The sequence below is a fragment of the Scyliorhinus canicula genome, chromosome 13 (assembly GCF_902713615.1).
Source record: "Scyliorhinus canicula chromosome 13, sScyCan1.1, whole genome shotgun sequence".
Lineage (NCBI taxonomy): Eukaryota > Metazoa > Chordata > Chondrichthyes > Carcharhiniformes > Scyliorhinidae > Scyliorhinus > Scyliorhinus canicula.
Window position 1 is genome coordinate 150707643 of NC_052158.1, and position 14737 is coordinate 150722379.

Consider the following 14737-nt stretch of genomic DNA (forward strand, 5'->3'; position numbering starts at 1 on the left):
TCAAAAGCGTTCGCTGTTTTTTTATCCACTGATGCTGTCAGACCTGCTGAGTTTTTCCAGCATTTTCTGTTCTCATTTCAGATTTCCGCAGTATTTTGCCATATATTATTTTTTAAATCTATTGATGTCGGTCTCAAAGTTATGTTCAACAGAAAACCAGTTGGGTGTTCAGAGTGTCTGATCCCTGGAACAGGAGTCATAAATCTCACCCTCTTTTCCAACTCCCTCGGTTCCTGTAAATACCATTTTAAACCCAAGCTTTGATTGTTCCTTCCAACAGTTTCTGACCTGATTTGACATCTGTTCTCCCCGCCCATTTTAGAGTTATAGAATCAAGCAGCACAGGAAGTGGCCATTCAGCCCCTTGCCCCAGTGTCAGCTCATTTAAAGAGCCAGCCAATTAGCCCCTTTCCTGATGCTCTGACCAATTAACTCCGCCAATTAACTTCTTTCAAGCTTATATCCAAAAGTTATTCCTGAACTGCTTTCTCCATCCTCTCCGGCAGTGCATTCCAGCTCATAGGAATAATTCTCATCTCCCTCCTGTCTTTTTTTTTGACGATTGCCTTAAATCAGGATCCTCTGGTTACTGGCCCACCCACCAATGGAAACATCCCTTCCCCATCTACTCTCACCAAACCCTCAGACTTTTGAGCACTTAAAATAAATCTTAATGCAACAGTCTCTCTGTTCGAGAGGAAAATCACAAGATTGTTACACAGGTTGGTTACCTGCAGATTGTTTGGAGATAGGAAGTATTCCCAACAGTAATCTTTCTCTGACCTGAAACCTCTCCTTTTCGCCTCTTCCCAGCCCTGAAAACAGAAACATTTAATCAATCAGATCACATGCACTGGAAGGTTGTGAAAGTGGGTATTGGCGATGGCAAATCAGAGTCGAGAAAACGACCTTTTTGAAGGTTAAATACACAAAAGAGCAATGCTCACCCCTCTGAAAGAAACGGAAGGTCCAATATGTTGGCTGTGTGGAAATGCCATCTACAGCAAGACAAAATGGACATACAAACCTACCAAGTGGGTAGGAGGACTCGGCCATTGCGCCTGCCCCACCGTTCAATAAGATCATGGCTGATCGGATTGGAGCCTCAACTCTGAACTGTTTCTAACGCATTTACAATCTTCCTTAAATAAGGAGACCAAAATCGTACACAGTACTCTAGAAATGGTCTCACCAACAAACACCCTGCACAACTGCAGGCAAAACGATCCTACTTTTATATTTCATTCCCCTTGCAATAAATGACAACAGGCCCTTTGTCTTCCTAATCACTTGCTGTACCTGCATACTAATTTTTTGTAACTTCTAAATGAGGACGCCATGATTCTTCTGTACCTCGGGTTCTGTAGTCTCTCCATTTAAACATACTGAGTTCTATTCTTCCTGCCGAAGTGGACAAGTTTACATTTTGCCCACATTATATTCCATCTGTCAAATCTTTGCCCATCCACTTAACCAATCTATATGCCTTTGCAAATGCATTTCCTCTTCACAACATACTTTCCAACCTCTCTCTTTGTGTTTTCGGCAAATTTAGCAACCATACATTTGATTCTTTCATCCAAATCAGTGATATAAATTACAAATTATGGAGGCCTCAGCACTTGGAGTTTGCACGTTCTCCTAGGGTCTGCGTGGGTTTCCTCCCACAGTCCGTGTACAGGTGAGGAGGGCTGTCCATGCGCGGGGGTGACGGGGCATGGGTGGGTTAGTGGGCCAATGCAGAGTGCTCTTTTGGAGGGTTGGTGCAGACTCGATGGGCAGAATGGCCATCTTCTGTACTATAGGAATTCAGTGGATAGCACTGATCTCTGTAGCAATTTACTGATCACAACTTGTCAACCCAAAAATGACCCACTTACGCCTCCTGCGTTTCCTGTTTGTAAACCAATCCCCTATCCGTGCTCATATGTTGCCTGCTAGACCGTGAGCTCACCTTCCGTGTAGTAACTTTTGGTGTGGCACCTTGTCAAATGCCTCCTAAGAATCTAAATGCAAGGCAGCCACAGGTTGTACTTTATCCTCAAAGAATTCCAATAAATTAGTCAAACACAATTTCCCTTTCACAAAACCATGTTGACTCTGCCTGATAGCATTGATACTTTCCAAGTGCCCTGCTTTAACCTCCTTAATAACAGACGCCAGTAATGCAGTCCCCAAGTGACAGAGGGAAATAAATCCATGGAATATAAAACTGAACTGAAGCTAGTGAGGAAACTGACTGCTGTGGTAATCTGGTTTTGGAAACTGGTTGACTTTGGGCCTTATTGCCCAAACTGAGGGAAAAGAAAAAATCTCATTGGGATTTGCACTCTTTGGTCAGAAACAAAGGATAATCCCCTCTCCCGCATTCAACTGTAGCTACTGCCCCAGCAAAACCGTTTCAGTTTATAAACAGATAGAGTAAGAGCATTGCTGCACCCTGCATCGCATTTTCCTAAAGTTTGGAAACATGTTCTGCTATGTTACTGTGCCCATTAACATTGAATAGTGTTAGCCATGGCTCAGTGGGTTGCACTCCTACCTCAAAGATGGAAAGGGAAGCATTTGAAGTCCCATTTCAGACAGATGAGCACAGAGTTAAAACTGACCCTTCTGGTGAAGTGCTGCAGGATTGCAGCAACGTTGGAGGTGCTGTCTTTGCAGATGTGATATTAAGCCAAGGTCCTGTCTGCACTTCGTGTGAACACAAAAGATCCTGTGGGTGGCACAGTGGTTAGCGCTGATGCACCACAGCGTCAGGGACACAAGTTCAATTCTGGCCTCAATGTGTGGAGATTGTACGTTCTCCTGGGTGCTCAGGATTCTTCCCACAGTCCAAAGATGTGCGGATTAGGTGGATTGCCTGTGCTAAATTGCCCTCATAGTGTCCAGATGCACAGGTTAGGTTATGGGATTAGTAGTGGTGGACACTTGTAAATGGGCAGAGTGCTCATTCGAAGGGTCGGTGCAGATTCGATGGGCCGAATGGCCTCCTTCTGCACTGTGAGGATTCTGTGAAAAGCAGGAGAGTTTTCCCCAGCGTCCTCGCCAACATTTAACTCTCAACCAACATCACGTTAAACAGATGACCCAGTCATCATCACATTGCTGCTCACAGGAGCTTGTTGTGTTCAAATTGACTGGCACATTTCCTACAGTGGCTACATCTCAAAAGTACTTTCGTGGCTGCAAAGTGTTTTGGGACACCTGAGGCCATAAAAGATGTCGTAAAAATGTAAATCTTTCTTGTACTTTACATAAAAGTACAAAACGAGATGCTCAGACGACAACATTACTAACAACGTTTTTTGAAAAACAAAAAGAGGGAAGAACTGGAGCTCCACAGGCCTCTGGCAAAGAGACGAGACCCAGCATTTCACCCCATGAGGTGCTGACCGGCGTACTGAGAGTTGTCAACAGCTCCTATTTCTATTTCACATTTTCAGCATTTGCACTCTCTGGGGTTGTATACTGAAGCATTACCTACCTTAAACGCATTGACCACCGTCAGATGGTCACTCCGAGACTGCTTTGACAATTCTCGGCGTTTTGCATCTGCCAGTTTCTCTTTACCCTGCCAGCAGAACAAAAGACAGTAAGGTTAATCCGGCAGCAGATATTCGCCGCTGAAGAAACTTTTAACTTTTTGCAAACTTCTTGCTCCATCCAATGCTGTTAGAGAAAGAACCTTCACCCTCAAAACATCAAAGCTCTCTGAAATAGTGCATATTTTACCATTTCCCTCCACTACTCTATCACATAGATAGTGACTGCACTGCAGAAGCAATCCATTGTGTGAACCAGTTTGATAACATGATCAAGTGTTGCTTTCCTATTTCTATTCAATTTGCCCTAATGCAGTATTCCAATGCTCGGCGAGGAATAAGCCCACAACGTGACCAGACTATCAAGTAAATAAGGTGGAGATATACCGAGATCAGCAAAATAATAGTTTAAATGTATGCTAACTCCCTAGCTGCAAGTCTCCAGCAATAGCTCTGTGGAGGCTCAGCACAAACTTAATAAGAGCATCTTCAATTCGAGAAGTGTGGGGTTGCATCTTGAATTCATTTTCCTTGCTTTCACCACACTAGATATCTTTGCTTACACAGATCAATTTGCAATCGGCTTCAACAGTCTTTGGGAGGGAGGAGGCGGGAGAGCTTCAGATTTCCGCTACCCTCATGTAAAGTGCTTCCTGGCTTCATCCCTGAATATCCGAGTCCTAATTTTAAGGGCTTAGTCCCCTTCATCCTCATCAGAGGAATTTTGTTTTTCATTCATGAGGGCTTTACAATAATAGCCCATCCCGAATTGCCCTGAGTGAGCTCAGAGGGAATTTTAAGAGTCAACCACATTGCTGTGGGTCCAGAGTTACATGTAGGCCAGGCCAGATAAGGACAGCCGATTCCTTTCCCTAAAGGACATGAGTGAACCAGATGGGTTTTTACATTAATTGACATTTTCTCATTCAAGATTTTTATTCTGCCATGGCGGGACTCGAACCCAAGTCCCCAGTGCATTAACGTGGGTCTCTGGATTACTGGTCCAGTATAAATACCACTAGGCTACTGTCTCAAATCATTTAATCAAGCTTTTAAAATCACTCCTTAATATTGGGTACACAATGGAATACAAGCCTAATTAATGTAACAGTTTGTAATAATTTAACCCCTTTAGCCTTTGCACCATTCTGGTCATCATCTTGTAGCTTTACCAATGGGATGACAAACGGATCCTTGAAACTGAGGCTGGCTGCGATGGTGAGGACAGGATCCAAGCAGCACAATAATGCTCCAAATAGAATCATTTTCCCGATGTGCGGCTCCACTGGCAGGCGGGCTAAATGGACGCCGAGCGGAGTCAGCTCTTCATTCCTGTCCAGGGCATTCTGTCAGAAAGGGGAAGAGGAAATTTAAAAATCTTTAGTAAGTTCTGCAAACGTCACGTAATTTGTCACAAAAGGAAAAGTAACAAAACAAAACATTTCTGGTGACCACCCGCGCACACAGAATTGTTACAGTGCAAGAAGCCTTTCGGCCCATCCTGTCAGCACTGGCTCTCCGAACAAAGATTCCACGTACTGCCATTCTCCTACCTTATGCATGCTGCTGTTCTGTGCTGTACTGGTCTATGTTTTTAAGTTTTGAGGTGTGCAAGTGAGAAGGGAACATCACACCCCTTCCACTACCAGTACACCATGGCCTATCCACAGGGCTCTCAGCAGAGATTGTCTTCTCAGACGGGTACCCTTCAAACTCGTGACCTCCGCCAGTTAGAAGGACAAACGTCAGTCAGCCTGAGCGGGTAGGCCAACAGAGTTGCCCTCAGGATCAGCAACATCATGCCAAATTGTGGGCATATATTGGCTGTTCTTTCCTCACCTTCGGCCCAGAATCCTGGATCTCTCTACCCAACAGCACTGTGGGGGAGCCCTTTCACCTCAGGCTGGAGCTGTTCAAGGAGGTGACTCAGCACAGACTTCACAAAGGTAATTGGGGATGGATGAGAAATGCTATCCATGCATATTCTGATAATTAATAACTAAAAAATGTCATGGCCGTGAATTGAATTTGATTTGTCACTTTTACCGAGGTACAGTAAATAGTATTGTTCTGCATACAGTCAAGACAGATCGCTCCACACATGAAGAAACACAAGACATGCATAAACATACAATGTAAATACATAATCTAGGACAAAAGTTCGGCACAACATTGTGGGCCAAAGGGCCTGTCCTATGCCGTATGTTCTATAGGGACAGGCATCAGTTGAGCATACAGAGCTTAGTACTATTCAGTAAAGAAGGTGTGTGAAGAGATCAGTTTAGTCCATAAGAGGGTCATTCAGGAGTCTGGTGACAGCGGGGAAGAATTTGTTTTTGAACCTGTTAGTGTGTGTTCTCAGACATTCGTATCTCCTGCCCAATAGAAGAGGTTGGAAGAGTCACTAACCCAGGTGGGAGGGGTCTTTGATTCTGCTGCCCACTTCCCCAAGGCAGCGGGAGGTGTAGACAGAGTCAATGGATGGCAGGTGGATTCACGTGATGCACTGGGCTGTGTCCACGACTCTCTGAAGTTTCTTATGGTGTTGGGCCGAGCAGTTGTCATACCAGGCTGTGATGCAGTCATATAGGATGTTTTCAACGGTCCATCTGCATTAAGAGTCAATGTGGACATGCCAAATTTCCTTAGTTTCCTAAGGAAGTATAGGCGCTGTTGTGCTTTCTTCAGTCGTAGCGTCGTACTTATTGCATAATCTTTATTCGTGTCACAAGTAGGCTTACATTAACACTGCAATAAAGCTACAGTGAAAATCCCCTAGTCACTCCGGCGCTTGTTCAGCCACACAAGAGGGAGAATTCAGAATGTCCAATTCATCTAACAAGCACCTCTTTCGGGACTTTGAGGGAGGAAACCGGAGCACCCGGAGGAAACCCATGCAGACATGGGGAGAAGGTGCAGAATCTGCACAGACAGTGACCCAAACCAGGAATCGAACCCGGGTCCCTGGCGCTGTGAAGCAGCAGTGATAAGTCGTATTAATGTGACGTTGCAACTTGTTGAATTTCTGGGGAATTTCTCATCTAATACTGTACTTTGTAAATATCCATTTTTAACATATTGTAATCGTGCATTTTATTTGTTTGTTATAAATGAAACTCTTCCTACTGGACGCAAGTATCCTAGATAAAGGGAACTGTAGCGACATGTATGACCGACTGGTAGAAAGGGACGACACCGTACTGGACGCAACAAGAAAGAAATGGGAGGATGACCTGGGGATTGAGATAGGGTGGGGACTCTGGAGTGAAGCACTGCATAGGGTCAACTCCACCTCCACGAGCGCAAGGCTCAGCCTGACGCAACTAAAAGTGGTACATAGAGCCCACTTAACAAGAAACCGTATGAGTAGGTTCTTCCCGGAGGTGGAGGACAGATGTGAACGGTGCCAAAGAGGCCTGGCCAACCACGCCCACATGTTCTGGTCTTGCCCCAGACTTGTGGAGTACTGGACAGCCTTCTTAGAAGCTATGTCCAAAGTGGTGGGGGTGAGGGTGGAGCCATGCCCGATAGTGGCGGTCTTCGGGGTTTCAGACCAGCCAGATCTATTCCTGGGGAGGAGGGCGGACGCCCTTGCCTTTGCCTCCCTGATCGCCCGCCGGAGAATCCTGTTTGGCTGGCGGTCAGCAGCACCACCCAGAGCTGCAGACTGGCTGTCCGACCTCTCGGAATCTCTCCAAATGGAGAAAATCAAATTCGCCATCCGAGGGTCAGACGACGGCTTCCACAGAACGTGGGAGCCATTCATGCAATTGTTCCGGGACCTGTTTGTGGCCAGCGAACAAGAGGAAGAATAGTCGGGTGGCCAAGAATCAGGGGAAAATGGACGGGAGTCGGGGGAAGGCAGCTGGGAGTGGGGGCTACGGGTTTGTTATGAGGGTTTGTTCTCATGGTTTTACGCTTATTTCTTTTCTTGTTAATTTATTGTTTTTGCATTGGAGGGGAGGGGTTACTGTTTTTCTCTGTTGTGATAAAATTTGTTGTTGAAAACTTGAATAAAAATTATTCCAAAAAAAAAGGAAGGACAAAGCCGCAAGCGACAGTCTGATGGCAAGCTAAGGCCCAAAACCAAATTGTAAATAAATGCCTATAAACATGTGCCTCGGCCATATTGGGGTATGTAAAATATGTATCCCGGTTAAAGGGGGTGGCCACAGTTGTTATTATGAAGATGCTTACCTGTAAATATACGTTAATTTTTGAATGTTTTTGTTTTCTAATAATTTGTAATTTGTTGGATATAAAATATGAAAACTCAATAAAAAAACATTTCCATGAAACTCTTCAATAAAAATGTTTTAAAAATTCATCGGGATATCTTCCAGTATATGCAAATTCACCTCACCAAATTGGTTGTCAGCATAGTTTTTAGCATGATGATTATTTAGCAAATGTTGTCCAATTGTGGAATCACATCCAATGTTGGACACGTTGTTTTGAATTTTGTAAGCAAGGGCTGTTTGGGTGTGGTCTGTATCGGGCCCGCTGCAATCAGTGGAAGGGAAATGCTGTTTGATACGACCGCCGATCTTTGGGATGTATAGCCTACACACCTAGCATCAGGCTGGCACTGAAATTCATTACTCACTTGTGTGCGATAGTCAGAATATTTTTTTGGCTTGATGGCAGCATCATATTCGTGGCGAATACCACTCATGTTGCTCCTACATGTAGCAGTGTGAAACAGCTAGCTTCACCGATTACTGAGATCTCTTGTCCTCCCAGAGTAATCAGAGGTAGACTGGGCACTTTTCTGGGCTGAAAGTGACGGCTGCAGGCCCATCCACGAGTGTGTGCATGAAATATAGTGAGTGACGATCTCATAAGGATAGCCCTTCTCCCACAGGATGTCTTTTTTGAAAAAAAAAGAAAATTTTCCAATTAAGGGGCAATTTAGCGTGGCCAATCTACCTACCCTGCACATCTTTAGGTAATGGGGAGAATGCCGGGGAGAATGTGCACACTCCACATGGACAGTGACCCTGGGCCGGGATCGAACCCTGGTCCCCGGTGCCATGAGGCAGCACTGCTAACCACTGCGCCACCCTTCCCCCACAGAATGTCTTTCATGCGCCCTATTTCAGCATCAAGCTTACATGGTGAGCAAATGGCTGTGCTCTATTTACAAGGACGTTGATGAGACCAATCTTATGGTGCGTGGAACCATAAGAACCCCAACATTTAACAATCCACTGGCCCCTATTCTTTGCAGACGGAAAGAACATGTGCACACATTGCACCTGTTTCAACTAAACAAAATAAGGGATAGCCATTCGCTGGTTCATTCCTCAGGGCAATGCCTTGACCAGACAGACACTGCCTGGTTTAAATCTTCAAACAAATGCCCATGGCAGTTAACTGTCAGTCACCATTAACTGGTGCATTCTCCATGGCAACACCTCTAGCAACCAGAGTCAAAATGCCAACCAATCAGCACTCTCTTCTTATACAGTACAAAGTTGTTTCCCCTGACATTGGTAGTCTTGTGATGCCGAGTGCAAGATGAAAAACTTCGACAAAATGTCTTTTTTTTTTTAATTTTTTAATTTTTTAAATTTAGATTACCCAATTATTTTTTCTATTAAGGGGCAGTTTAGCGTGGCCAATCCACCTACTCTGCACATTTTTTGGGTTGTGGGGGCGAAACCCACGCAGACACGGGGAGAATGTGCAAACTCCACACGGACAGTGACCCAGAGCCGGGATCGAACCTGGGAACTCAGCGCCAAAATGTCTTTTTTCAGCATAATTAAATGTTGTAATTAAATGAGAATGATGGAAATACATTTTACAACATATTCTCTGCCACTTTCTAAAAATTCACTCTTGGCATATCAGCATCAGAAGCAAGACCGGCATTTATTGCCCATCCGATTGCCCTCAAGAAAGTAACGGTTCTTGAGCTATGTCGCCCATATGATGAAGGTGTAACCATGATGATGTTGGGTAGCAAGTTACAGGATTGTGATTCAGTGACAAATAATCCAAAACTGGTTTGGATTAGGCTTAAAGTTTTTAGATGGTGGTGCTCAGCAGTTCGCAACCGACCATGGAAGTTGCCTTGGCAAGTGGCTAGTGCACCTTACAGCCACTGTTTGCAATGCTGGGCTATTAGAATATTCAAGCAGCGGAAGGGGGCTACAAGATTTCAAAAGGTTAATTATGGTAATCAATCACAGGGCAATCTAATTCACTAAGCACAGCCTCATCATAAGAAAATAAATCGAATAATAACAATAATAATCTTTATCACCGTCACAAGTAGGCTTACATTAACACTGCAATTAAATTACTGTGACACACTCCGGCGCCTGATCGGCTACATGGAGGGAGAATTCAGAATTACCATGCTGCCCTCTCAAACACTGACCTAATACCATTCACTGACCTAATACTCAAACCATTCTCTGCTAGTTACTTTGGGCAGCACGGTAGCATTGTGGATAGCACAATCGCTTCACAGCTCCCGGGTCCCAGGTTCGATTCCGGCTTGGGTCACTATCTGTGCGGAGTCTGCACATCCTCCCCGTGTGTGCGTGGGTTTCCTCCGGGTGCTCCGGTTTCCTCCCACAGTCCAAAGATGTGCAGGTTAGGTGGATTGGCCATGATAAATTGCCCTTAGTGTCCAAAATTGCCCTTAGTGTTGGGTGGGGTTACTGGGTTATGGGGATAGGGTGGAGTTGTTGACCTTGGGTAGGGTGCTCTTTCCAAGAGCTGGTGCAGACTCGATGGGCTGAATGGCCTCCTTCTGCACTGTAAAATTCTAATACCGCTCTTGCCCAATGGCTCCAAAATGCAGTGGAACAAGATTGCTAACTGCAGTACCTCTCACTCCAATACATTCCAGTCGGTTCAGGCTACGACTGAGTAAATAAAGAGAAATTGTTTCTAATGGTTGTAATATTAAAAACCAGATGTCACAGATCTAAGACTGGCAAAAAAGCACCAGGCAACACGAGGAAAAATCTTTTTACGCAATGAATTGTTAGGATTTGTAACAAGACTGCCGAGTTGGGTGGTGGGTACAGATCCAACAATAGCTTTCAAAAGGGAATTGGACCAATACTTGACAGGGGACTAATTAGACTGGCCGACGAAATAAACGGTACAGACTCTATCTGTGCTATTCTATGATTGTAACTTGAGTCGCAACGACACAGTCACTTAGTACCAGTAGCTTTATTATTTCATTGTGAGAAGGCTTGAGTTCAGGAGCAGGGGTGTCTTGTTGCAGATATGCAGGGCCTTGGTGAGATCACATTTGGACTATTGTGTTCAGTTTTGGTCTCCTTATCGGAGGAAGGATGTTCCTCCCATAGAGGGACTGCTGCAAAGATTTACCAGACTGATTCCCCAGATGGCAGGACTGACATGAGGAGAAATCTAGTCCGTTACGATTATATCCGCTGGAGTTTAGATGAATGAGAAGAGAATCTCATAGAAATTCTAACAGGGCTAGATAGGCAAGATGCAGGAAGGATGTTCCCGATGGTGGGGGTGTCCAGAATCAGAGGTCACAATATCAGGATATGGGGTATGCCGCTTAGGATTCAGATGAGTAGAAATCTCTTCACCCAGAGAGTAAGGAGTCTGTGGACTTCGCTATCACAGAAAGTAGTTGGGGCCAAAACATTGTATGTTTCCAAGAAGCAGTTAGATATAATTCTTGGGCGAAAGGGATCAAAGAATGTGGGGGTGTGGGGAAGAACGCGATAACAGGCCATTGAGTTGGATGATCAACCATCATCATATTAAATGGCGGAGGAGATTCGAAGTGCCAAATGGCCTCCTTTTTTCTATGTTTCCAGAGTCAGCCGGTAAAAAGAGCTGAGCTCGTCTATCAGCTGACTTTAGGTCAGCACATACTCACCAGTTCTTTAAGATGGGTCACAGCCAGATTCACCGCTTCCTTTGAAGGAGGTTGCATTGCCTTCTCCAGGAAATGGGCAATTCGACCAAGGTTTAAAATCTGTGGCAAAAGTTTTAAAAAACACACCCGGTTAATCAAATGCATTGTCACACATAGATGAAGGCAAAGATCCTCAGTCAACCTGTGTTTTATAAAATAAAAATCCCCTGGCCGCAAGAGAAAATTCTCAATTTGAAACTTGGGCCTTTAATGTATTCGGCAGTTTTATATAGAAAATCATTAAACCATATAACTCTTATTTGACACTTCAAACAGAAATGGCAGCCGTTTTACATTAAGACAAAATCGTGCAAAGGTATTCAATAACAATGAGCTGTCAAATGTGTTTAGATTTCCAGCTAGGGAAGAGGAGAATGGATGAGTGGATGATAAATGTCAGAATTGCACCAGAGTTTCTGAAACATTCATCATCCAAGTGAGCTCCTGATACTATTAAATAAACACAGGTTCAAAGGTCAATATTTAATGTTCCCTGGTTAGGGAACTTTGCAAATTGAAGATTTCTAGCCAACTTCAAGTTGCATCACCAAAGAATATCACATTGACGCCTATGTAATCTTGACATAAGTGTCGAGACCGAGGATACTATCTGGCTTGTTCTCTATGCAAGAATTCTTTCCTCTGTCTCTTTTCACCTCGCCCTTTGTTTGCTTTCATCTGTGTGTGCTCCATCTCTCTCCATAGCTAAACTCTCCTTCTTCTGGGTATTTCTGTCTCTGCCTCCCCCTGATTTTATTTCACTTGTGTTTCAGCTTCGATTGTTGGGTGGAGACTAGATGCCTGTCTTCAAAAGAGTCAGAAGCTTGCCTGCCTGAGTGGGAGCCAGTCAGGTGGGCATTAGGGTGGCAGGTCAGGTGACAGGAAAGCAGTCAGGGACATAGACATCATGGTGGTGGGTTGGTGTGGGCAGGAATGAAGACAGGACTGTGTTAGCTTTTGAGATGTGGTGTGAGGGGGGGTCTAGACGACAATATGAGTGCAATAAAGCTAAACTCTGGAAGTGAAGAGGAAAAGATCAAGCCTTGAGAAGCAGGTGATGGGCAGATGGGTGCACTCCCTAGGAGCAGTTAGGAGAACTGCAAAGGTAAGCATATAGAGAATATGCTAAAATTGGGCAGATAAGGAGCCAGGCATATGCCACTTAATATACTATTGATTAATGGAATTCCCTTGGCACTGTTCATATATTGTTGTACCTCTGTTCTTCTGAGTCTGGACTTCCAAATTTCTGCCCATATTCCACTCCTCCAAAGCTGGCAGAGCTTTCAGCCATCATGGTGCAGCACCCAGGAGTCCTGTCCCAAATCACTGCCCCTTGTTGCATCTTCCCCAGCCTTCAAAAGCCACTCTCTGTAACTGCACCTTCTCCAAACTCGTGTAATCTGTTTCCAGTTACTCAACCTCAGTGTTCAAACACTTCCCTTTCGTCAAGCTCCAGGAGACATTCCACCATGATACGAAAAGACACTACATGGTCTACATGTAGTTAACTCCAGAGAGCAGCAGAGGCTCCTCTATGAATATCATCAAGACAGATTCATGATTGACAAGAAGGGTGTCAATCAAAGGGTTAGTCAAGGGTTAATTATTGGGGGGAGGGGTGCTGGGGGGTGGAGGCTAGGTTGAAAGGTGGAGTTAAGACCACAATCAGCCACGACCTCAGTGAATGGTGGAGACGGTTCGATGGGCCAAATGACCTACTCCTGTTCCTCTTTCTTATTATCTTGTAATTAACTCAGTTGTGGGAGAGGGGGGCATGGCAGCATTTATTATTCAGTCCCAACTTTCCTGTGGACATTAAGAGTCAATCGCATACTGTTGGCCTGGAGTTACAGCTGGCTCTCACCAGGCAGGAATGGCAGATTCTCTTCTATGAACAAATTGGCTTCACATAACAATCCATAAGCTTCCATGCACTGGAGCAATTCCTCAAGCTTCCTTCGCCATCCTAGGTTTCTACTGCCTAGGATGACTACGGCAGCAGATACATGGGAACAACGCCAGTTGCAAGTTCCTGTCCAAGCTACACAGCATCCTGATCTGGAACTATATCCCCTTTTCTTCACTGTCCCTGGGTCAAAATCCTGGAACTCCCTTCCTAACATCACTGTGGGTGTACCTACACAGCATGGACTGCAGCGGGTCAAGGCAGCGGCTTACCACCACCATTTGAAGGGCAATTAGAGATGAGCAACAAATGCTGTCCTTGCCAGAGACATACTCATCCCATGAAAGAATATAAAAGATGATTGTTTTCAGGATTCTGATTCTACGATTACCAGATGCATTGCCCTGGCAGAATCCAAATTCACAATGGCGAGGCTGCTGATCCAGTCCCATAATCACCAACCTGCTGGACCGTCAAACCTGCCCCAGACACCATGACCGCTGGAACATCATGTCTAAAATTTATGCCTTTTACGCCACAATCTCTTTGGAATCCATAGAATCCCTTCGGTGCAGTCGGCCCATCGAGTTAGAACCGACCCTCCGAAAGAGTGTTCTGCCTAGGCCCTCGCCCCCACCCTATCACTAACCCCACCTCACCATTGGACACCAAGGGGCAATTTTAGCATGGCTAAAAAGAGAGGGAAAAATGCGGTGCCGACAAGGGGAAAAAAATACTTTGGAAAATTCCTCTCCGACCGGCTGTCCAGAAGAGTACACGTACCGTCTGAACCAGACTCACAGTAATCATCAGCAACCGAGACATTAAATTGAGGGTTGCCTGCCTCTTCGGGTTGATTAACAAGCTGTAATGGGAGGACAGGATCATTGAAAATGAGACAAAATGGACTTAGGATCCTCTGACACAGCAAACCTCGACTACAAAGGTCTTCACTGGCAATGCACATTCATATTTACGAATATAACAAGATAATCTTGTCACAGTATCCACATATAAATTGGCCTGTTTCACAGCTACTGGCAAAGGCACTCTAAATTGAGAACAGCAATTATTTTTAACCTTAATTTGTAAGCAAAGCTCTTCAAGTGGAGTCCTCATGATTTCCGGAAGCTGATAGTCATCTAGAAGGCTCTCTCGCAATCCATTATACAAGTGGTAACAGCAGCCTGGCTGCACCCTAGAAGGTAAGACACAATAATCAAGAGTTCTAGCTGGCACAAGTAAAGCAAATAGATGGTCACCACTGGCTGTAACTTCTCCATCTGTCTAAGACGAGTTCACAAATTAAAACAGCACTGTGATGATTATTGGCTTGGCTAGACAATGAAATATAAT

At 44.7% G+C, this 14737-nt stretch overlaps 1 protein-coding gene across 1 annotated transcript in view; it reads right to left on the reverse strand.

Moving 5' to 3' along the window:
• dhx36 (DEAH (Asp-Glu-Ala-His) box polypeptide 36) overlaps positions 1-14737 on the reverse strand; it is a 79626-nt gene that overhangs the window by 12627 nt on the left and 52262 nt on the right. Inside the window, exons 16-20 of the mRNA XM_038815771.1 lie at positions 14462-14579; positions 11434-11532; positions 4718-4891; positions 3488-3574; positions 732-815 (exon numbers count right to left, since the gene is read on the reverse strand). Coding sequence (XP_038671699.1) covers positions 732-815; positions 3488-3574; positions 4718-4891; positions 11434-11532; positions 14462-14579 — 562 coding nt within the window. The remainder of the gene's footprint in view (positions 1-731; positions 816-3487; positions 3575-4717; positions 4892-11433; positions 11533-14461; positions 14580-14737) is intronic.